Consider the following 25,494-nt stretch of genomic DNA (forward strand, 5'->3'; position numbering starts at 1 on the left):
CAGTGCCGCCGCTCCACACATCCATTCCTTACCGGCCCCACCTCCGAGCATTGCAGGAAATCGAGAATGAATGAGGGCGAATCGCCTTTGTACTTCCAGGCGGTAACTGTGGATCGGGGTGTGGGGGTAGAACCCAACAAAACCACCAAAAGTTCGTGAGCCCCGATTCCAGATAGTCTACAAAAAAAAAAAAAAAGATCGTTGTGTGTCATTGTGCGTCATTGTGCTAAATTTGTTTCAACGTGGGGCTTCTGGGCCTTTTATTTTACTCAGATGAAGCTTTTAAATGACGGTTCTCCAGTAAGGCTTGTGAAGGCAGTGCTTGTTTTCCTACTTTCAGGTAGTCTTCCCATTGCTTTCCTCTGAGCCGGAGAGCATGTTATCATAATCTTGTTGCTTCCAATAAAAATATTTGGATTTTCTGAGTGTGTTTTCTCATATTAAACACTTGTATAAATGCTTAATATTAGGATGTTTCTTCAGTCCTCATGGGACATATTTACTGACTTCAGAAAATGCTGTGTCTCCTCCCAAAACTTGGATGTAGTTGGGATACTTAATAGTTGTGCTTACAAAACCAACAAGAATCTCAGCGTGGCGTAAAGGAACAGGCCAATATATCCTTGGCCTTGACACGATCTCAATGAATACTAATGTTGAAATAGTGAGGAGGAGCCTTAACCAGACTACGCATGGGGTGTGCTTTCTTTGCGGTGCCAGTGTCTCCTGTCTATCAAGAGAGGGCCCTAGCTCTGACATGAGTTCTCCATTCAGATGGAAATAAGAGCTTGCGAGTGAGTTACTCTGCCAGTTGAATAGCAAGGAGAGGAAATTTCCACTATGCCGTTGTCTAGTGATCTTTCTGTACAGGCAGGTTTCCTGAAGTGCGTGGGCTGGATGAATGGGTGTATGGATTGCAGAAGTCTGTCTGTATCATGAATGTGGCAAAGACTGTGGGCACATTAGAAATAGCTTCTAACGTTTTAAAGAAAGTGAAGTTGAAACAACCTTCTCTGTTTAAACCTATCTAGTAGGATAAGTCACTTGTGACGTTACTAGTCTGTGCTAGTCCAAGGCCAATAGATGACACTTGAAATTGATGCTACTTAGTTGGTAATTGAGTTTTTACAGCCAGCTCCCTTGATAAAAGATGTTATTCCATATTGACAGAGTATGCATAGGTTTAGATAGCATAATTTTACTTCAGTAATAAGTTTTCTTAAGTAGTTTAGGTGATTGTTATGTGGTTAGTGATATATACCTTTTCCTTAGCCTGGACATTAAGAGGTGACTGTTCAGCAGCACTATAAATTGTCAGTGTATTTTTTTTCTCAATATTTATTTGTCCTCGCATTTTGTTGTTAACATATTGTGTTTATTTAGTTTAATTATATATACTAAGTAAATTATAATCTTTGACTGTTTTGGGGGGTGGTGTATGGCTTTCCGTTTTGTTTTTTACTTCTTAATTGCAGAACACTAATTGAGTGGCTCTGGCACATAAGAACATGCAGGATTTGGTGTCACTTCTGCCCTTGCAGAACTGATGTGAGCTTAGAACAGTATCACTGACTTGTTCCTTTTCTGTTGCCAGTCTCCCTTCTGAAAGGCGGAGAGGTAGGAGAAGAGAGCTCTGGTTGCCAGCCTGCTGGGCTGTGGTGTCTCCAGGGGCAGCACGATAGGAATTCAGTTGGTTGTGATTCTTCCGTGCGTATTTCTCTTGTCTCAAGACAGCTTCCTCACAGAAATAACACAGAAACAGTAGAGAAGCTGTTAGATAATTATTCACAGTATATGCATGTTTTGCCCTAGTCTGAGGCAGTCCTGGGGGCTTATGTAGATTGTAACTGCAAGGCAGTGATTCTCTGTGAATTTGAGTGCTATGGCATTGGAGTACTTGTCTTTATCTGCCATTTCTACACCAGGATTTGTAAAAAGATCAAATGCAAGCAGCTCCTATACTCATTTGTCATGTAACAGAAGTACATTCAGTGCCTTTTAGAGTTTGGTAAAGAGTTGCCTTTTACAGTTTGGTAAAAACTGTGTGCCAAGTCTCCTCTTGCTGTAAAAAAGGAGAAGTTTTAACTTTTCTTATGCAGACCTCAGGGATAATTCAATTTGAATCTTTCACAAATCGGTATCCAAATCTAACAATTCACACGCCCGCCCCCCCCCCAACCCCCAACCCCTTACATTTTTAATTATCTGGCATAATCATTTGTTGTATTAAAGAGACAGAAAATACTGGGAAAAAAAAAACAAAACAAAAACAAAACCAAAAAAGCTGTTGGCGAGTTGGTTGTATTCTCAGCAACAAGGCATAAGGGGCACTAATAGTCCTTGCAGAGGTGATGTGAAGAAGTGTTGGTCCTGGGGTTCCACACAGGGTGTAATTGGGCAGGGCAAAGAGAAGAGAGCTTGGAAGACTGCCATGTGGGGTCTTCCTGTAAGTAAAAGGAAGACTAGCATCTGGCTCTTCTTGTAATGGCAAGGTGCTGTGCCTGCCTAGAATTAGAGGAAGAACAGTGAGATCGTCATGAAAGCTCTCTACACACTCAAATGTGAGCATAATCTTACAATATGGACAGGAAACTTTTTACACAAGGTTACAGAAAAATAATTTGTGCCAAAAAAACCCTCCAATCCACAATATAGAGTCTGGCAATGCTTCATTTATGGTCACACTAGATGTTATGTCAAGCTTATTTAAGCCTTTTTGTAAAGCTCGTTGTGTCAAGGTGTTCAAGGTAGACGTGACATTGTCTTGAAGTACGTAGAAATTTGGACCTACTGAATATTCTTTTGAATGCTTAGTGCACAAATATGTGCTTGAAATTAAAAAAAACAACCAACCAAACACAAAAAAACTCCACCAACAAAACCCAACACCTTATTTTTAGGAGAGCTTTCCATCATGTCAATGGATATACAGTCCTCTCAGTCACTATAACAAAAGATCCAGTTTTGTTTCTGTTTAGTCTTTACTGAGTTCTTGCTGGAACATACAGTGCTGTCAAAGTTTTAACTGCTTTTCTGATTTGATTCTTCTGTGTTCTTTATCAGTGTTTTAAGCAGGGGTTTGTTGTGATTTAGCTCTCTTCACAGGTATTGTATTATTAAACATTCTGGCATCACTGTCTGCCATTGCAGTAGAAGCACTTACACATTCAAGTAGTGCATCGGAGAGAGACGCAGTGCTCCTTTTTTTGTATTGTGACAGATGGACAGTTGATGTAAAAATTCCTGCACAGCCAGGAATATGACTGCAGTCAAAATCTTACTAAACTTTTCCATGATACTGCCTATCGTAAGAAGTGAATATTTGAGAAATCAGTAGAATATTTTATTTTCCGTGACACAGATCTCTGAAGAAAGAAGGCTTGCCTTCTCTTGTTGCACCTATCAGTCAGCTCTGGTGGTACCGGACGGTATTTTGGGGGTTTGGGTTTTGGGTTTTTTTTTTTTGTGTTGTAAATGCTTAATCATGACATTAAGCATAGGCTTTTGTGATTCTTCGCAAGTGTTGCGCTTGACAATTTTTAGTTTCCGAAAGCATTTAGCCAGGTTGTATGTGGATCCCTGGCTTATTGTGAAATAAACTGTAACACAGGACTGAGGTTTTTTTTTTTCTTGCTGAAGTCTTCCTTGCCTCTTTCTTCCTGTTCCTCTCCCTACCATCCTCAAAATTTGGAAAACAGTCATTCGTAAGTGGCTAGGGAATAAAATTGAAATGTGGTTAATGCTTATCTAATATGCATAGCTATGTTAGTTTAAGGCAAGGAAATCCATATGTAGGTGGACCAAAGTCTTTCTTGATGTTGCTGGCATTGGTTACTTAGATATTTAAATGCCACTAGTTAAAGATACTGAAGAATGATCACGCAAGTGATAGGATCAGTGCAGCATGGCATCCAACAAGCCATGAAGACAGCATTTCATTTTCATTGTTGCATGTAATGTTGAATAGTTGCTTCTATGTCTGTTGTGAGTATTTATATTGATACCTGTATATATCTACCCATGTATTACATATAAGTAGATCTGCTGATCTGGTTTATACCAGATTGGCATGCTTTTTGGCACTTTTGCCATATAAGGTTTGGAAAGGTAGTATTCTTCTTGGAAATGATGGCCAGGTACACAATAGCTTGCATTCATCAGAGTCAGAAAAATCTAATTTTCTTAGTGGAAAAGTGTTTTGATTCTTGTAAATGAACTCCAACTGATGGTGGCACTGGCATGTTGGTTCAGAAGCAGCGGGTTTTGAGATTTGACTGTTGCTCATCAATGTGGTTAGGATATGAAGGGTTTTGGGTACTGTGATGCCCTCCAAAAATAATAAAAAAAAAAACAAACACAAACCCCAAAACAAAACAAAAACCCCAACTAGGTGAATTGTAATGCAGAATTTTGCTTTTGACAGTTTTCCTTGTGTGATAGTTTTGGTGTCAAAGACTGAGAGACTCGAAGGGCTTGGTCTAGCAAGATGTTCTGCAGCAATTGAATTGAGTTGCATGTTAGATGTGGCAGCAGTAGTTTCCTTGGAGTAAATGTGGAGGATAGCGTTCCACTGTTACTTGGGTACATCTTGTTTCCTGACAAGAAATGCAGTGTTATGTGAAGTTATTTTGGCAGAGCTTCTTGACAGGTTATGGCTTGTTCACTGCAATTAGCTTAGGATAATTAATACTAATAGGCTCACAAAGAGCAGCTTACTCAGTTTGGGGCCATTGGAAGCTGCAGAGGGTTTTTTTGTTGTTTGTTTTTTCCCTCTTTTTAATGTGGCAAAGTAGCATAAATGGGGCAGTTTAGTCTATGGTCAGTGTTCTGCAGTGTATTTACAAGCTATATTAAAATAAAGATTAAAAATAATTTGTGCGTGTATGTCCACACGCATGTTTTGCTGGACTGGGGGAAGTTAGTGGAGTTTCAGGGCGGTGCATAGAAGCAGTCTTTCTAGCCTTGTTACTGCTGCAGCCCCGGCGGGTATGATGTTGCTGGGAGAGACAAGGACTCCCTGAGGGACTGTTCACACTGCAGTCTCCACCATGGAGCCGATCACTGTGTTTTAGACATTAGGGTCCCTCTTGATTTCCCCAGTACTGGGGCTGCCTCTGTGGGCATGAGGGCTCCCCGGGGTCTGCCTACACGTAGCAGTTCTGCCCTGCTGCAGCCCTTGGCAGGGGAGGGGGAGGACCCCAGCAGCGCCCTCCCGGCTGGGGTAGAGAGGCTGTGTAGGTGGGTAGGCACCGTTGGCTCACCTGAGGGAGCAAAGGGAGAGAGCTGCAGCAGGCTTGGATCAGCTCTTCAGGGTGCTTCAAAATGGGGTGCAAGGCCACTATTGCAGATATTGTGGTAGTATTGGCCTGAAGCGGTACTATACCATGTCTGCTTAGAAGTGTGCCACCGTGGTGCTGTTGTGCCCATCAGTAATAAACAAGTGGGCAGGGATTTTTTTTTAATTTGTTCTTTACCTGGTGAAGTTAGGCATCAACTTTTGGAAATTAAAATACAGATGTAGTCTGAAATAGGTCAATTAAAAACTTTTCCCTGACTTTCTTGCATTTATGCTAATTGCCACAGAAGGTGCTTGTCTTGTCTTAAACATCAGACTTATTTTTCTGTTCAATTGGAACTGATTGATGAATGTCTTGTTCACTTGGTGGAAAGTGTACTCTTTAGACAGCTTGATGAGAGTGTGTTCAATAACTGATTAACTTGTAGGGATCAAAATGAGACTTGACCAAAAGTTTTGTAGGAGAGGTGTTTTACTTGGTTTTGTTATACCCAAAATACATTGGTTACATCAGAAGATTGTTGCTCTGTTCTGGATGCAGTTAAAGCAATTTTAAGCTTATAGGTAAAGCAAATTGCTGGTGTGCCAAATACAGATGGAACTTCTGGAATGGCTTTTCTTGATTAAGATTTCTGCTGTTCATTTTTGTATGCTCTTTTCAGCTTCTAAATAGCTTCTAAGTAGCCTTAGAAACAGTTTATAATAGATGTCTGCTGTCTTGTTCATTATAGAGTAAGCTTGTTCTTGTATTCCTGTACTTTGCTACCTAACTTCAAATCACTGCATTGTATCTTATATCTCAGTGGTTCCCGAATGTATTTTAAATAGCTGATTACTATCAGAGTATTGCAGATTGGCAAGTAACATTCTCAACATGTGAACTTGAAAACTAAAACCAAACCAAAATCCAGTAACATTCAGCTGGTTGCTGCGGAGAACTTAGGTTATGGTAAAGATAATTTGGGAACCACCCCATTGTTTTGATATACATACACTGAATTCTTTCAGAATTGGTACAGGTACTTGCATCTTTAGCAGTCATGGATTACTGGGGGCTGTAGTACACTAGAAAATATTTCAGTGCAAAATGCAAGCGTAGTTTCTGGGACAGGAGCCAGGGGATAAGCTTCCTTCTGTCATCTTGCAGTGGACAGTATTCATCACTGAGGTACAGTCATTTTTGCTTTTGCCTTTTCCTTTTCTGTGGAAGGGTGAAAAATACTGCACTTGATGCTCTCATATAATCAAGTGTCAGCGGTAGAATGTTGCATAATGGTTTTGATGTGGTTTTCTTGACCTAAGTTATATCTCTTTGTCTTCCTGATAGCAGCCTTGTAGCTAGAATATTTTATAAAAATTCAATTTGTGTCATTGTTTGGTTATGTTTTTGAATTAGAAAGATGGCACTCTGTGCAAGCATCTGAATTCTACAGTATTTGTATAGCTCCCATTCTTTTTGACAGTGTCTATGCATGTGTCCTTAAGCCTCATGTCCTGTCCTGTCCTAAGTGTTCAGTCAGAGTTCACAGCTGAAGCTTATCTGAGTCCCCATCCATCTCTAAAGTAAGATTTTAACTTTGGCCTGTCTGTTCCTTTGTCTTTTTAGTAAACAAATGATCTGTGTATGCAGACTGCATACATAATGAAAAATAAGGGGGGGAAAGAAGGGAGGGGGATAAAACCACTTAATCACAGTAAGTTTTCGAGCTTTTTTCCTACGTAGTGTTCTTACTTAGTGATTTGTTGGCGCTAAGTGATGGAGAGGTACTGCGTCCTGGTAGCCTTCAGGCTGTTTCCTCAGGTTTTGAGGAGCTCTTCTTTAAATAACTGCCAAGTTAAAGCTAGTAACGTTTTTGTAATTGGTGAATTCCAGAAACATTGCTGGGTCCCCGAGGTAGATTGGTAAAACAGGTGGGTGTGTTAGACAATGACTTCTGATAAGTCTGAATAGAAGACTTGGTTTGCTTTCAAAAATAGGCATCAGAAAGCATTTTCACCTTGAGAAGTCTCTTGTAACAGGCCGTAGGTGTGAATGAATGCTCTGTGTGGAGTTCTCTCAAATATCAACTATGTTATTAAAGCACCAATTGTTTCCTACCTGTTCTGGGTCCAGTGTAATAATTTTATCTTTTCACTCATTTGTTTCGTCTTCCCTATGACCCCTTCCATTCCATATACAGAACTATAATTCCCTTAAACAAGTGAAATTATTTTTGTCTAATGGACTGCTTAGTCATCTTTGCCAGCTTTCCTATGTAGCCCAAAGAGTGTGTTTTAATGCTTCTCTCCTAGAAGTAGAGATGCCAAAGTGCCCTTTAAATCTTAAGAGCCAGAAAGTATGAAGAAAATGGTTTTCCATGCATTATTCTGCACTGAGCAATACCTATGTATGCAAGAGGCATATTGATTTATAAGTACAATTAGGAGTGGCAAGGGATTGGGGGGGAACCAAAAGTTGTATTGCTTATTCCCCATATTGATTTTCAAAATAGGTAATGGAATTAGATGAAATAAAAATAGTAATTTTAGCTTTTTCTTTACAGGTTTGATCTTACTATTCTATCTGGTATTTTATGGCTTCCTAGCAGCACTCTTCACGTTCACAATGTGGGTTATGCTTCAGACACTGAGCAGTGATATACCAAAATACCGTGACCGGATTTCTAGTCCAGGTAACAGTGTATTTACTTTTTCATAGATCTCTGTCTGGTTTAACAGCTAAGTTTCATTTGAGAGTTTGTTTGAAGTATGAACTGCCTATGGGAAACTGTGATTATTACTCAGTTACTTACAGGTTTCAAAGTTAACACTTGGTGTGATATAAGTTATATATGTTTATAGCGTAAATTCAGTCAGTAGCTTTTAGTGTGTATGTGCTAACTTTTGCTGGTTTTCGTCTTAAGTTCCTTTCAGTTGAACTTGTCATGTATGTAGACCAGCATTTTACCCGCACACCCACACAATATGCTGTTGTAGAAGTGGGATTATCATTTAATCAGATTGCTTTAAAGGTCCTATAAACCAGTTCTCTTGGATCAGAGGGAAGGCCACCTGTGATTAGTATTTGATACTTTGAAGAAAGTACAGGAAGACTACTGTGGGGGTGATTTGCTCAGGAGCATGTAAGGACTATGATACGAAGGCATTTCCAGAGTTTTCATTGTAGTATTAGATAGATTTTAACCAACACGGAATGTCTGGATTCCAGGGGTTGTTGACCTATTTTGTAGGGATCCACTGAAGAGAGAGTGGCCTGTTTTATGATGAAGCTAAGTCCATGTAACATGTAGCCGCCACTAAAACTGGTGTCTTGCTTCCTGAGACTACCGCTTCCTTTGTGTCCATTCACATCCACTCCCACTGTTGGCTGGTTCAAAGAGCTGTATGTGACAGAAAAAAACTTGCACAAATAAAAATGAATAGTAAGGTGTTACCCTTTTTTCTCTTTCTTTCCTTCTCTTTTTACTTTTTAAAGATTGGTTTAAATGTATCACAAAAATCTGTCGTAATAGACTTTATTTTGGTGTTTCTCCATATTGGAAAAAAACCTAGGGATTTTCACTTTGGAAGATTTAAAAGATGCTTCTGCATACTTTAACTACACCAAAGAGAGCAGTGTTTTCTAGTTGCTGTTTCTGGAGAATGTGTAAATATTTGATTTGTATATGTAACTTAAATGATTGGGCCACCTGAAAATTTGATAAGATATCTCAAATTTTATAATAACTTGGCTTAAGCACCCAATTTATGTTTAAAACAACGAAACTAAATGGGTATGCAATATTAATATTTTGGTGGGAGTTAGATGACATTATTTTTAAAAATACTTTTTCTTTTTTTTGAACTCCGGACTCTTAAAATTAACCAGCATCATGCACTGCATGAACACTTAAGATGATACAGTAATCTTTGTGTGAGCAAGTTGCAATTGGGCTAATGTGATAAACGTCTCTGGATTCTGAACAGAATTTGTTTTGATGTAGTGTTCAGGCCTTCTCTAACAAATGTCTTCTTATAAGGGATTCTTGAGTATTTGTGTTCTTGTTTCAAGCTGCTCTTGTTTCAAGCTAAGAATGGGCTAAATGCTGGAAAGAATAATAATAAAAAACCCACCTGCTTAGTTTGAAAAAAAAAAAAAGGGGGGGGGGGGCAGCGGGAAGAGGGTGGCTTAGTTGACCTTTTCTCCCCATTTCCTTTGTGGCAGTCAGAACCTTGGTAGTGGATGGAGCTGCGGGTAGCTCTGACTTGTTACTGGACTTGAGTGACATTTTTTGTTTCGTGCCTCTCACAGTTCTGGGTATTAATGTTCCTTTGTTTTGAAATAAGTCATAAGGGTGTTTGTTTAAAAAAGTACATACGCCACAATTAGTTTTTAATTTAAGAATTCCTATAAAATTTCAGACTTTTTTTTTTATTAACAATGGCTTTAATTACTGATACATAGAAGTTAGTAAAATTGCTTATTTCTCTTTTAATGTTTCTCTTAAACTCTGTCATTTTTTCAGTTGCAGTGAAACATGTCATGTTCCTGGCTGTAAAACTTTAAATTGTAAAAATATTCTACACACAAAACCTGGATGGCGTAGGTCAAAGGTTTTACTCTTGTGTTAAACATACTTGGAAATCTCACAGTTAATTTATTTTATAATTTATATTTGACTTGCATTGTACACTGGGATGTAATAGTATCAATCAAAATCTGATGATTTAAAAACCTTTTTTTAAAATCCCTATTGGAATTGTAGGATAATGTAATTTCTGTTATCTTAGATGTGATCCTAATGTTGAGCCTGCTAATTCTGTTCCTCTAGAAGAGCTTAAATCCTGCATCTCTCAGTCTATGCATCAGTCCTTCAAATAGCTTTTTCTGTAGAATTTACACCATAGTCTCTAGGCAGACTGTGATCCACTGGAATTGGAGCAGTCCCTTCCTCTTAGGATGTTTTTGAAGTTTCCCTGAAGCAATAATTCTCTTCAAATTATTGTTTCATTTGTTGATGACTAGTTCAGTTACTTTGTCATATTGACTTTGAAAAACAGCGTCTAAGTCTGTCATTTACAGGATAATTCTATAGATAATAACAATATCTTCTCCCCCCAAATCCCTTAGTGTGTAAAACCCCTTCAGTGATTTTTCAGTCCTGTTACTAATTATCTTGTATTTTGTTAAATTCCAGTTCAGTGTGGAGGCCAGAAGATGACTGTAATGGTGCAAAATAATTTGCAGTCAAAAATGGTATTTGTAGTTTTATATGGACTGTCAGTCATTAAGGCATTTAGTTGTAGCTTGCCTGGAAATAATTTAACTGCTGCTAATGCAGAAGGGAGGATTTAGATTTATTGGAAATCATACAAAAAAAAAGGTAGAGTAAAAAAAAGCATTAAATTCTGTCTGGTGTTTTTTTTTGTTGGGTTTTTTTTTTCTAGAATCTAAAAGATGTTTGTCTGTGATAAATTTCTAGTATAGACCTTTATTATTTCCCACTTTAAAGTATTTGTAATAATTTCTGCCTTTGGATGAGAAGCTTGGCTGTTTCTACAGGTAAATCCTTCATAGACCTGGGCTGCTTAGTTGCACTATCTACATGCTTTCCAAAAGCTTACTGTGATGGATTAACTACAGTAATGTATTAAGAATCCAACATTAAGACAACTTATCTGACTTTATCCTTCCCACTGTAGCCTTATCTTCTTAAATGTTTATTTTGTATAAAGAAGGCCTGATTTTATTAATTGATTTCAGGAGATGAGTTTTCTGCCTTAAATTTTATTCGTTTGGGAATCTAATTTTAATTGACTTTGCCAGAGTATGGGAAACTACATGGCATCCTAAACTGATACAATTAGTTACTGCTGTAATTGCAACTTCTTCCCTTATGCCAAATTTGATTTTGATCAAACCATTTTAATACGCTAACTTGGGAGAAAACTAACCTGATAAAAAATAGGTTGGTTTTTTTTTTTTCTTTTGTGGAACTGCAGTGTCAGTTCTCAGCTATACTTGAAGAGACAGATGCATGGACACTCATCTGTTAATCGCAACTGCAGGGTTTTTATCCGTTCTACTTATTTATATTAAATAAGAGTTACTTTAAGGTAGCGTGAATAAAGCAATCAATCATACATCCTTTTTTGAACAGATTTAATATCTTCTGCAATAGCTGGTGGTGTAGTGCTATTTCATCTGCTACTGAAGCTGTGATGAATAATAGTAGCATTAGGTGTCTGCATTAGTGACAACTCCTGGTGGTACATGGCTGTATGTCTTAGCAGAGAGCATGCCTTTTGCTTTCACCTGCTATAAAGAATCCCTAAGATTTAACTCTGTACCTTTCTTTACCCATATCCTGGGAAGGAGGACAGTTCACCTCTGTCAAGGGTCCAAACACCCTGTCAGCGTCTGACTTTTTCATCCTTCAACACAAAGCTGGACTTCAGCATTCGGTAACCTATGTCCATGTCCTGGCTCCCTGGCTGTGGATTGCGCCTGTTCCTGTACCTTCAGCCAGCAGCTGAATGAAGCCAGCCGTAGGCCCCCGCTGCAGCAAGCGGTGGAACCCTGACTGCTGCTGTGCCTGGTGCTAGCAGCCCGGGAGGCAGCTCACAAGTGTTCGTTGTTACCACAGCCTGACTAAGGAAAACCCCTTGCAAGTGACACGCAGTGGTTTAATAAAGTTTCTTGTTTTCTCCACGAAACAGGTGACATTTAAACTTTCTGTTTCACGGAGGAGGAAAGGACTAACAACTAACTTGGCTTGTCTGTTTCGATCCATCTTTATGCATTATAAAGTTTTTAAAAATACTTTGTTTCTTGTGGATTTCTACAAGATTAATACAATCATAGCTTCAGTCTATATTGCCTAAAGCTTTGAAGCACAGCTTGAAGTGGAGGTTTTCTGGGTGTGGTTTTGGGTATTTTTTCAATTACTTTTTAAGTTTAATTTGCTGGGTATGGAAAGCGGGAAGTAAATCGGTAAAATTCTTTGACTGAAAGTGATTAAGTTGCTGATTTTGCTTTTCCTAATCAGTTGGGTTTGGCTTGTGAATTGCAGTTATATGTTGGGTTCAATTTAAGTATTAATTTATGTCATGTTCATTTTGGTGACTGACTTCAACACAAATTACGTTCTGGTACAGTGCAATATAGGGGTAACATTGATGTTTCTTTACAGGTAGGTATTCTCCATTTATGGATATGTTTTTTGAAAAGGTTAGAGTGGGGTAGGGAAGAGAAACTGTTTAGGTCTTTAATTGCACTTTTTCTTTTTAAGGACTTATGATTTCACCAAAGCCAGACACTGCATTGGAATTTTACTTCAACAAGAGTGACGCCCAGTCATATGCAGAATACGTTTCTACACTTAGAAAATTTCTTGAATGTAAGTAAGTTAGTTACAACTGCCCAAGGAATTCAGGAGTCTTAATGTTAAGTCCATTAGTTTCCTTTTTTACTTGAAGTTACCATTTGCAAATGAAAACTGATGCGAATTCAGGCTTACTTTAGACATGCACTTTATTAAATTATATACTTTACAGAAAAAGGTAAGTATCAATACCTATGTTGGACAGGGATCCTGAGTATGAGGAATAGTGGAGTACATAATAGAGAGTTTTGCATCCTAGTCCAGTGTTTTGGTGACATGGTGGTTTAAATACTACAAGATGTAGAAATTACATATGCCAAAAGAATTCAGTGTAAAATTACATAGGTCATGTATTTGGAGGCAAAGTTTATCAAGACTTAACTGACCAGTCTTCATCTAAATGGATTGGTAACCAAGTGAGAATCCTTTAGTCTTAAGAACTTGAGTGTTTGCCTGTTTAAAAGTGGGGTACACAAAGATTAAATTAATTGCAATTTACTTATTTTCATCCCGATATGCAGTATTTATGGGCAGAAATATTAAAACACTGAATTTAGAACATGGAGAAAAGGTACCACAGGACAAGACTGAACGATGGCAAAACCACTAGTTTACGTTACTTATATATATATTTATTTCTATGTTTTTCCCCTTATGTACCTTTGATCTAGGAATACAGAAATCAATTTAAAATACTAGTAAGTTTAAAGCCTCAAAATTTGTAAGTCAGAATTGAGGAGGTGATGTAAAATCTCGCCTGTGTGCATGAGTTGCTTTGTTAGCTACACAAGCTATACTTGAATCTGTCTGGATTTGTAGTTTCGGTGCATACTAAAAGCTCCTATGAGTAGGCTTTTCTTTCAGAGCTCTGCCAAGGGTTGCTGGGTGGAATGCTACATTTAATGCTTACCTGCCTCTCCTGCAGTTCAGTGGGTTTTGGACTCTCGCATTGAGGATGAACTTTCATTACTATTTTTCCATGTTACTTTGTTTATGCTTAGCTGGGGGCAGAGCATAAGAGGTGGAAACAAAACCCCCGAAACATGTTAAATGTGAATAGATGAGCATTTGTGACAATGTGATCTGTGTACTTGTGAAACATAAGAAAGTGAGAAACAACTTGGGATGTCAGTATAACATCAGTTATACTACCTGGAATAAATGTAATATTAATCATTGAAATACTTGAGGTTTTCCTGTGTGTTTATAAAACAAATATATGCAAAAGGAAGACTGCATTGTTTTCCAGGTAAAAACTTGATTGTTTATATTTTAATACATCATTAATTTAGAATACATAATTAATTTATATGCAGAAATTAATGAAGTTGTGATTGTTCATATCATGTGAGAAGCGGGACAGCATTATGTCTTTAGTAATACTCTTTTTGTACTTTCATTCAAGTTGTCTTCTTGATAGGCTTTGAAAAAGTAAGTGGTTAAGATGGATATGAGACATAGTGCTCTTAAAGTAGCACTTTTCCTTTGAGAAAACTCCTAGACAAGTAACAACTATAAATTACATATTTATGTAGGCTTCTGCAGTTTTTGTCTAATTGTATACTTTATACCATTGATTTACAACCTACTTGTGTTTCATAGCATATGATGATTCAAAGCAATCCGAAAACATAAACTGTACACCAGGAAGGATTTTTGATCAGAATGATGTTGCTGTTAAAAAGGCATGTCGATTTAACCTCTCTGAGCTTGGACAATGCTCTGGAAAGGAAGATAAGACCTTTGGCTATTCCAAAGGAGCTCCTTGCGTGCTTGTGAAAATGAACAGAGTAAGTGCCTACTTATTTTATAATCCTTAGTGTAAGTGCTCCCAACTACCACTGTATGAAAAATGACTGTAGAAAAGGACTGAAATACGTGTTCAGTTTGCTTCTCAAGACATTTGCATTTCCAGAAATAGTGTAATTTACTGAAACATCTAGCAATTTGTGTGTTTCAGAGAGTAAAATGAAGTGAGCTTTCTGAGCATTCTAATTCTTACAAGTATAGACATTGATGACTTGCATCAAAATATCTGAAAACCCTGTTTTAAGGAGTACAGTGCTGTTGGGTTTTGCTTACTGTTCTATGTAACAGATTCTAAACCACTGTGCAGGTAAAGCGTGTTTTACTTCATGTCTACATTCTAGAAATGTAATTAGAATGCCATGCATTCTGTAACTCCTAAACTGTCTAAGGTGATGAAAACTTTACTGAGTGAGTAAGTTTTTGACTTTTCAGTGATGTTATACATTGCTTGAACTGCTAACTGGTTTGAGGAATTAAAGTTACTTGCTGAATGTAAAATAAGAAAATAGTCCTTTCTGTGGCCACTAACTATTTGAGCTTTAACTCAACAATGCTTTAAATCTTAGTCCTAATCTAAAATTGTGCTTCATATAGAAATAATACTAGGTAGATTTGCTCCCTGTATGAACTTTGTCATATTAAGTGGGGCGAAAGTTCAAATTCAGTCTGTAAAACTGGAAAGGGGAAGAAAGTCTATAAATATTTTAACTTTCTCTCATTTAGATAATTGGATTAAAGCCTGAAGGAGAACCACATATACAATGTACATCTAAGGTCAGTTCTGATTGTAAGAAATAAGTGTGTAGTTAATTTTCCTTGTGATTAGGATGAAAAGTGAAGTAATAGACCGTGTCAGAAAATTTATTTCACTCTCTTCCTTTTTTGTTGAACTTTGTATTTTTTTCTCTTTTTCATCTACTGTATGTCTAGTTTACTTTTAGTGTATTTAATTTTTCAGTGTACTTATAAAAATACTTTTTTTGTTGTTGTTGTTCTTTCATCTTTAGATTTGAGCTACCTGACTTGCTTTAGAGTTGAGGAAAATGCATACATGTAATGTGTGGTCATGTTTGTTTGTTTGTTTATTTATTTATTTATTGTGAGTTGTGTTTTGTTTTCCCATTTCATAACCTATATCTTTATTTTTTCTCCATGCTGCAAGTGCACCTTAGACAATTTTATAAATGATGGGTAAGACACAGTGTGGAAACTAATGTTACTGTGCAAGTAAAAATTGCCTTCAAATCAAGTACAAACTACTTATAATAACGGCTAATCTGTGCGTATTTGTTGTGTACAGATGGATTTACACGGAATGTTTTATGGCAACAATAATGATTACTTTGACTTCTGCATATTTTTCCTAGGCTACTTGGGGAGCAGTGAAAGCCTTGGTGAGTTAGTAGCTTAAGCAAGGGATGGAGTCGTGGCTTTTAGCTTGAGGTGACTGATAAAAATGTAGGCTGGGAAATCTCAGTAATTAATGAGGCAAATTCTGTAAGAGTTTCTGCCTTCATCCTAGGTACCTGTGGTAGGCCTAAATTTTAATACTTGATTTTTGTGGAGCCTTGCAAAGTTTTGATCTCCCCATGACAGTCTGTTGCAAGTAAAGGTGATTCCTTCTCTTATTTGAGGCTGATTTCTTTGTGTTCACACTTTAAAAAAATTGTTCTGTTGGAGGAATGATTTGTTTCTTTAGAATAAAGTAATTAAGTTCCTTGTACTTTTACCAGTACTCATTCTTCTTTGACTTCTCTAGTTTATTATTTTTCATAGTATGGTATCCCAAACTGGATCGAAGTTTGCCTCTAGCTGAGGTATTGTTAGTGACGAGTTTTCCCTCTGTCATCAGATTGGAAGTAATAATTGGAATTTGCTGTTTGTAATACATCGAGTCTTTACTTCAATTGTTTTCCTACTAAGATCTTTCTTTTGGTTATTTCCCAGTCTGTATTTGTATATGTGTTTTCTTGAAGTTCAGAGCTTTGAATTTCGTGTTGCTATTTTTGCCCCCCCCGCTCTGTAATTTTGCATGATCATTTTAATAGGATTGAGATCTCTGAAGTGTTTTGAACTACTCATGGCTTGGTACCGTCAATAAATGAACTTTCTTTTACATCCTGCAAGTCCTTATTGAAAAAACTGAATAGGGTCCAGGACAGTCATCTTCATTTCCGTATGAAATGCCTTGTGAGGTGTTGAGAACTAATGTTCAAGTGATTTATAAAATATTGCTGGTAATCCTATTTTATGATGATCGTATTTCTTCAGCTTTCTTATACAGCTGCTCTGTGAGACAGAGGTAAAAGCTGTATACTGAGCAAATTACAAGTGATGCTTTATCTCATCCTCTGAGCTGACTAGCAAAAGAATAAATTTGATAACAACTTGGTTGATCGTGGTGGAGTTTTTTTGCTATGTTTTTACCCTTTGAGATACTTGTATGTTATGGTATGTATTTTCTTGCATACTCTTTCTTTATATATACGAAGTACTGCTACTTACCATATCCAGTTGAATTTCTCTGATCTACACAAGTGTGGTGTTTGTAAAGTTTAAGATTATTAATCTTACCAGTTCCTCAGGGACATTCAGGGAAAATATTTGTCAGGCTTTGCCACTTTGAATACATCTATTTTGTCTTAAATTAGCCTATTCTTGCTCTAGCTCATCATGATTTACCTGCTTAGGACAGCTTAAGTATTGGTTACAATTCTTCTCTGTAGACAACAAAGCAGCATCAACAACTTTCATTTTCTCCTTTTGTCTATGCTTCATTTTTACAGAACTTCTTTCTGTTATGGCCCTTGCTTATCGAAACTCTTACTTTAAACCAAAAGGATTACGCTGTTCTTTACATCAGTTTATGAGGCCTTGTTTCAAATTCCTATTTTATTTCTTTTGATGCTTATGACCATATAGGATATGAGTGCTGTGTAATGGTGTCTTCTCTTCAGTAGTGGATAATGCGAATGTTTACCTGGAAATAATATCTTGTGGCTCTTCTGGATCTTGGTGATGCGTGGATGTGAATTGTCTCCCTCTTGTGTGCACACTGGAAAGGTGGAGAAGGATAGCCGATAGGCTTTTGTGCATTTTGCAGACAAATTTATAACTGCATTGCATCTGCCACTGTATTTGAATGTTCCCTAATTACTGGCTCATAACAGAAGTTGAAGTGTAGTGGTCGTTTGTACTTCTCTACTGCTTCTCTTATTCAGGGTGTTTACCTAATCTTTAAGTAACTGGTTAGTTTTGTTGTAGGGTTTTGGGTTTGGGTTTTTTCCTTCTGCGTTGCTGTCGGGAAATGTGGATTAAAAGAATTCAGGGTGTACTGCAGAGTTTAATCCAAGTGATAGCGCATTTCCAAAAACAAACCCCACAATGGATATTAGCTTCATAGAATATATGAGCGTATTTGTGCAGTTCATAGCACAAATGCAAGTTACTGGTAATTTTCAATTTTATGTCAGAAATCTTTAACATCTGAGTGACAAAGATGGATTTTGCTTAAAAGGTGATTTAATTGAGCAGAGTGGAAATCCTGCTATCATGTCTCTTTGTTATAGAGAAGATTTATTTTTTTAACCTGTAGATTTGCTGTTTACCAATTTTTTTTTCTCTTTCACCTATGTTTTTAAGCGTTTCTTGTTCTTTATAGTTAAGAGTTTTACATATATTGAGAGCAATTTGGAGAACTGTCTGCCTGGACTTAACACAATCTGATTGTTAAATGGGAATTTTATTTTTTTTTTTAACTAAGAGGGTAAGGCTCTCAAATACAAAATAAGCTTAATAGCTTCTGTCTGCACATTCTGACAGTCTTTGCCACCTGAAATGTCATTTCAGTTTTCAGTTTGAAATCTCTGTTCTTCAAGCATTTCCCTGTGAGGCGATTCCTCTTTCTTCTCCCCGCACTTTTCCTATGGGATTTTTTAAAAAAAGAAAAATATCAGATATATCTGTGACTTCAAAGTCAGCACACTTGGTGGCTGGGGATGTTCCCTTCTTTGCCCCCACATAGTGGTAGCTGTCATTACTGTAATTTCTGTAGATTAGAGAAGTGAGTGTTTGCAGTGTCAGACACTAATGACAGCTGGTTCTTCCTCCTACACATTGGAGGAACTGACCTGATGTAGTCTTCAGGATCTCCACAAAGAGAAACAAGCCAGAAAAGGATTGTGCTTCCAAGAAGTTTGAAGAGCAGCATTTTAGGTCTTTAGTTGGGGCTAGAGGTGCGCAATTTCATGTGCGCTGGAGCATCTTGCAGTATTCTTTCAAGTTAAAACTACCTTTAGTGAAAGCTGGTAGATTTGATGCATGATTTTTTTTTCTTTTTTTAACTACAGAAAAGGAGAATAGCCTGAATTCCAGAATGTATATATTTCTGCTGTTTAGTGATCATCTTGACTTTGTATTAGGTATTACTTTCTAGTTTACAAGAATGAAGAACGGCTGTATGAATGACGCTACATGCCTTGCTGTTGTCAACATACTCATCATCTGAGTTACCCTGCTTTTTGTGACAGAAGTCTTAGATGGTTTACAGTTCCTACGAATGGATACTGCTCTTAGCTTGTGCAATGATACCATTTCTTCTTCTCAAATGATTACAGACCAGTCTTGCCCAAATTCTTTCCTTGGGTCTTTGTACATTATTTTAACATCTGCAAAACTAGTCTTTCTAAGACACAGTTTTAATAAAGACCCAGTAAGTGAGGTGGAAGTCTTATCTGTCCAGCTAAGTGGTCTGATTTTTAGATTTGCTAACTGTCTGCAGCTCTTTGTGGAAGTTTTAAATAGTAAGCAGAAAAAGTGACACTCACTAATGGACTGATTCTTGAAGTTCTTCAGCAAATGCAGCTTGTTTAGGTGTAGGTTGTGTTTTTTGTTTTTTTTTTTAATTGTGTAGAGGTGTTAATTAGGATTAATTAATTAAAGGAAACCCCAAACCCCACAGCAGTTGCATGAGACAGGCAGTTGCATGTCCTAGAACCTCTCTGCTATTGCATTGATAGCCTAATGCATATATATTTATGACTGCATGCATGCCTTGTGTTTAGCTGCTCCAGAAAGCTCTACTCATATTTATCTTTATGTTATTCTGTATTCCAATTTTTCTAACCATTATTTCAGAAATATATTCGAAAAATGAGTATTTTCAGCTGCATGAGCTTTAAATGAAATAAAGAATAATGGTGAAAAGCAACGCATTTCTACTTAGCTATTAAATGTGCTAGCTCAAGGTCCAAAATACTTAATAAACATACATTGGAGAATTGCAGTAATTTAGACCATGAAGGAACAAGAATGTGGCCATATCCTAAACAATATTTTGTATGTTCTTTTGAGGGGGCAAGGAGGAGGTATTCTTGAGCTGTGGTTTATTCTTTACTACTTTTTGATCATTATGTTCCTCTTTTACTTAGTTCTATTACTGCAGTTGTCTTCTGAACTTCATAGTGTATCGTTTTCAAATTGCAGCTCTTGTATATGGCAGTATAGAAAAAAACAATGAAAGTTACCAATGCACTTTGAACTTGTGAATTACACTGAACAAGCTGTGATGTTCTGAAGATACGTTTAGCATTTTGGGGGGTTGTTTTAGTGGCATTTTCCTTTATCGTGGTAATATGTTTACCTTATTATAGAAAGTCACATTACATGTGGGCATTTCCTAGTGGTTTGAACTCGCAGTAGTTTGACATCCTGCCAGGATGCACAGTCCTGAGGAATACTGTATATGGGGAGCTGTGTCTGTGTAGTGCTGTACTGATAGCCTGTGTCTGGGACAGCTCAATCATATATACATACTTTGTATATCTTACAGATTGGGTGACTCCTTAGTCAGAAATTAGGCAGCAACTTTGTATGTAGCTGCTTCTTATTGCAGGATTTGGGATTATAGGCGAAGTCTAGCCATAAGGCATGCATATGTGTATTGTTCCTCTAAGGTGGTGATGACACACAGAAACTCTAGTAACATCACCATTTTAAACTTGAGTTTCCTTTTAGATAGCCTGTGTTCCAAGGCTAACTGAACACGTTAGGAATAGCACACCATTGCAGGGAGGTGGCTACAGTTCTTTGTGAAGGGTTGTATTGTTCTAAATTTGAGAAGCTTAAAAACCTGTCTTCAAACAGAAATTCAGCTTTAACTTAAATACGGATGTGCTGTTGCTTCACCAAAATATACAGGCTTGCTTATGCATACTTGGGATTTTAGCTTATAGACGGCGTTGTTTTGGTTGTTGTTAAATTATTTATTGCAATGAATATCCTTTTCTCCCCTCCCCTTTACTTTGACTTGTAAGGGAAACATGAAAGCAAACTGTTTTGACTTGATTACTAATTTAAATGCTACTGTTAATAATCCTTACTGTAGCAGATGCGTACAGCATGTAACTGTTTGCCAAAAATAAATCTTTTTTGGAAGTTATTCTAAGATATTGGAGCTCAGTTGCCTTTTTTTAGGGATCTGGCACTTTATAATTGGGTTATAATACTAATTTTGTATTCATTTTTATGCAAGAAGATGTTGACTTTTAATTTTGTCGCTATCTCCAATTGTAGGAAGAAGGCATGGTTGAGATAAATTATTTTCCTTCTGGAGGCTTCATTGACTTAATGTACTTTCCATACTATGGGAAAACCTTGCATGTAAGTATGCCTTAATGATGGTCTTCATTTTGTAAATGTTTTTTCTTCTGTTTACATTTACAACTATTAATATCAGATTGATTCTTAAGTTTGAACTTTGTAATGAGGTACATGTAAGGAATATTACACATGCAGAAATTTCACAGTGCTTGATGAGATCTGCTTTAGCAGACATAAGAAAAGAAACTGGGCATTGTCCTAATAAAGAAGAGGCTGTATACTAGCAGCATTAAGGGTCACTGCTTTTTGGTCGCTGATATCCTTTGGAATCTTTTTGACGCAGGGAAAGGCAACAAAAGTGAACTGGTTCTTTGGATTACAGTACAGTTTCTAATAGTTAATACTTGGGGTTTATGTATAGGATATTAAGGTTATAATTCATTATGGTATTGTTGGTTAATATTTCTTTGTGGCTCTGCAGTTATGTTTGTATGTGCTCTGTTCTATTAAGAAGCACTTCAAGGTAGCAGATTTTTTTTAAATTTTCTTTTTAAATTTTTCTTTGCTTACTCTATCTTCATTGTATTCTGACAGAAATCTTATTTATCTAATTGAAGAACACTTAAGTTTTAAAAAACCCCAAAGCTCACTACTTTATGGCACAGAATACATAGAGTTAAAACTCCAATTTCTTTTCAATCTTGAATTTACTTATTTTTTTCTTTTCTTTTATCAGCTTGTGATAACTACATAGAGAAAATCCATATGTTCTATAAAATATAAAATTATATTGCCTTTTATTGATCAAGTTATTTAGTCTAATAAACATCTTCACTGTTCACCACTGAAGAGAAAAGTATTTTTTAAACATAAACCTATTGGATCCATAGTACAACACAGTGGTTGTTTGTAATTTCCCCCAAGTGATTTTTGTACTAAATTATTCCTTTATCAGTTATTTTTTCAGTGTACTCTATACTTGCTTGCAGCTTTTTTTATCCTCACATGGCTTTTACTAATGAGGAAGGAGTTTGTTTTTCTTCAACATTTGCTTTCGTGTATTTACAGATAGGTTCTGTGTTTTCCATTTTGTTGCCAGACTTTTTCAATTGGTAAACCTTCCATTTTCTTAGACATACAAGATTAGAGAAAGACCATCAACCTGTTCTTCCAACAGGCAGAGTCAGTATATATCCCCTTCTTGGAATGAAAGAAGCACTGCTTCCCTAAAAAATGCAAAATACAGCCATCAGTAGACCTTGAGATGTCAGGAGGTAATTTGTACCAAAGACAGAATAAAGAACTTTCCTGGCAAAATTCCTGCCTTGCTGCTATACTCATGGAAAAAGGAAAGATATGAGAGTAATGAAGTCAGGCAAAATTCAATGCTGTTCCTTGCTTGACTTAGGTGATTAAGAAAAAGCTTTACCTTTTTCTAATTAATTTTAAATTTTAAAAATTCTTTTAGTTTTTGTTTCAACGTCCTTTCATGTTCACTTTGTCATGTGGGATAGTGTCTACGGTTTGAGGGATTCTTGCTTATGTGAGGCTCAATTCTCATAACATATTGTGAAAAAGAAGAGGCAATAAGAAGAGTTTTGAGAGGTTTGAGGTATTTGACTAGGTCTCAAGAGACTGGATAGATTTCTTGGCTATACAACAGAATTTTAAATTATATCAGTGTGGAATTGTTGAATTACTTTATCCTGTAAAGGGATTAAGAGGACTCAACTAATCTTGCTGCTCTTGTGCTAAGGTAGGAGCCATAAAAGTATTAATATCTACAGTTTCATAGTCCAGAATGGTTTTCCTTTTGCTGCTCAGCACAATGAACGCAACTCCCTGACCTTAGGGAATATTATCTTTTTTTAGATGATGTGTGGTACTTAATGGGGATGCTGATTCTCTTCCCCTCTCCGCCCAAATTTTATATTGAGTCCATTCTGGTATCATCTGTCTTCAAACCATCATAGAAATTTGTGTACCTATTTGGAAAATGTTGGTGATGAGAGGACTTCTCTGAGCAAAACCAGGAATTTTATTTCTGATTTTTTAGAAAACTCAGTACCTCAAATGCAGTATCACCTTTAAAACCAAAGAATTTTAAGGGTGCCTTCCCTAGCTGCATTTCCTCCTCCCAGTTTGAAGTTCATAGGAGCACAGGAAAATTTCTGATCTACTAAAATCACCATCCAAGGAAAGCAGTTATTTCAATCTACGTCTTAACTAGTAGTCTACATTAAAGGTTTTTGCATATCAGCCTCCATGCCATCATTCTATGTAAATGAGACTTTTAAGTATTCTGTAGTACTTTCTTTGGTAGAGAAGTAAAGAAGATAGCCTAAAAATAACAGGAATGTATTAAGGAGTCTCCTAAGTTCTTGTGGGCAAAAAACCCCACCCTAACCCAAAATTTTGTTCAATTAGAATTTAAGGCTTTTACTTGTATAATACTGTAGTGTCATATGTGGTCCACTGACTTACACGAATTTTTACCTAGAAAATAATTTTGCTTAATCAGCAGTCAGCAGTATTGACCTAAAAACTAGAATAAATTATGGAAATACTTTATGAATACTGGATGAAATGCTGCTTTAAGATAAATAAGCTTTTATTTAATTCATAGGTGTTTTACAAGAGGATTCAAGTTGTCCTAATTGAATTGGACTTGAGAAATAATATTGGGTTGACAAAAGAAAAAAATAATTCTGAATTCATTCTTAAATTTTAATTTTTGTTATAGGGAATGGGGCCAAGAACTGTAATTGTTCCACCAAATATGATTAACCAGGATACTGTCTGAATGTTTAAGGAAAGGTTTCTGTGTAAAGCTCTCAAACAGATAACACATTTTAGAATGGACTGTTGCTGAACAAGTAAATGGGACAGCGTGAACGGAAAGCTAGTTTACTAGTATTCATTGAATCATGCTTTGGGCAAAAAAAACCCCTTAAATTAGGAGATTTAAAAAAACCCAAAACAAATAGAAGAGACAATGGAGTGGATAGGAAGGAAGAATATAATTTCAGAGGCTGCTTCAAGTCAAGGTTTCTAGAAAAATTGGACCCAATGTAATAGGAAGGGGTAAAGTCATATGTGTCTTGAAGATACCGTCTGTGACTTAAGTTATGTTGAATGTATTAGTTAAGAAACAGTACGAAGAATGTATACCTGACTATCTAACTTGGAAGACAGAGTCTTACCTGGGTCAGACTGGCCTTTGAAAGGTTGGGTTCTTAATTAGCTTTTTTCTTAACTGTTCTGATGGATTAAATGTTAATTTAAATGCTAACTTACTCTGGTATCTCAAATATTTTCCCCATCTTTCTGTTTACTAGGCTCACTATTTACAGCCTCTAGTGGCTGTTCAACTAGCAATTAACTCCAACAGTACCAAAGAAGAAATAGCAATTGAGTGTAAGATCCTGGGCTCACCTAATTTAAAAAATGAAGATGATCGTGACAAGTTTCTGGGACGAATTGCCTTCAAAGTTCAGATGACTGAATAGCAGGAGTAAAAAATTCTCCACAAAGTCAACGTTGTGTTTTCTGTTTTGTATCAGCTGGACATGCCATTCTAGGATATGAGACCACCTTGGGGAGAGTGTTAAGGTGGTTTATGGCATTCAGGGTAGCATAATAATATGCTTCCAAATCATATGTTTAAAATCCCTCAAAATAAATGCCTATCCTGCTTCTGCCTGCCCCATTGGAACAGTGTACAGACTATAGTTATGTTATAGGGACCTGTAAATAGCTGTTTTCAAACACATAATGGTGACCTTTGTCCTGTTCTAAAATGTGGTTTTATCCCCCAAGTGAGTGTCTCAAGCTTAATGTGCTGTGCTATGTAAATATTGTATTGATTTAACACTGGTTTAACTGTCATATCTCAATGCTGACACAGTTATAGGGATAAATAATAAATGGTACCTGATTGACATAGTGATTTTTTTTTGTAAGAGTAAACACCTCCAACGTAAATTGTGTGTATGGGAGAGGGTGGGTGGATGGCTGGCTGTGTGGAAATGCCTTAAATTGTAGACTGGGTGGCGTGGGAGAATTAAAATGGAGTTTAAGAGTCGGTATGGATTTCTGAAAGTAAGCGCTCAACTAGTACTTTCTTGTGCTTGTCACTGTGCAAGTATTGTGTACATGTAATACTTGGTATAGAGTTTGGTATTCTAGCTGAGGAGTTGAATCTCTCTTCGTGTTGTTAATTGCTTGCGATATGTGGAGCACAAATAAAATCTATACAGTATTTTAAAACTTTTTAGTTCAGAAATATCGATATACAACAACTTAAATTGTTTAGGGTCCTGGTAACAGTTGTACAACAGAGCTGCTCTAAAGTAACGGCCTCACTATTGTGGGAATAGGCTTTCATTTTCCAATTAAAACATTTCGTGAAGAACCCCTGTTTAA

General features: G+C 36.8%; 1 protein-coding gene across 1 annotated transcript; it reads left to right on the forward strand.

The window, feature by feature from the left end:
- Positions 1-66: 66 nt before the first annotated feature.
- ATP1B3 (ATPase, Na+/K+ transporting, beta 3 polypeptide) lies at positions 67-25,494 on the forward strand. Its single transcript, XM_009890363.1, has 7 exons — positions 67-151; positions 7,840-7,968; positions 12,568-12,675; positions 14,263-14,450; positions 15,193-15,243; positions 21,043-21,129; positions 24,408-25,494. Exons 1-7 carry the CDS (start codon positions 67-69, stop codon positions 24,576-24,578), a joined length of 819 nt encoding a protein of 272 aa, XP_009888665.1. The 3' UTR covers positions 24,579-25,494.

Source organism: Charadrius vociferus, unplaced genomic scaffold, assembly GCF_000708025.1.
Source record: "Charadrius vociferus isolate BGI_N301 unplaced genomic scaffold, ASM70802v2 scaffold650, whole genome shotgun sequence".
Lineage (NCBI taxonomy): Eukaryota > Metazoa > Chordata > Aves > Charadriiformes > Charadriidae > Charadrius > Charadrius vociferus.

Bases quoted from the DNA above. Each gene is read 5' to 3' on its own strand.
- ATP1B3 (XM_009890363.1), top strand. From the start codon at position 67: ATGAATGAGGGCGAATCGCCTTTGTACTTCCAGGCGGTAACTGTGGAT. The intron at 152-7,839 runs GTTCGTGAGCCC...TTTTCTTTACAG, and splicing joins ACCCAACAAAACCACCAAAA to GTTTGATCTTACTATTCTAT. The intron at 21,130-24,407 runs GTAAGTATGCCT...TCTGTTTACTAG, and splicing joins ACTATGGGAAAACCTTGCAT to GCTCACTATTTACAGCCTCT.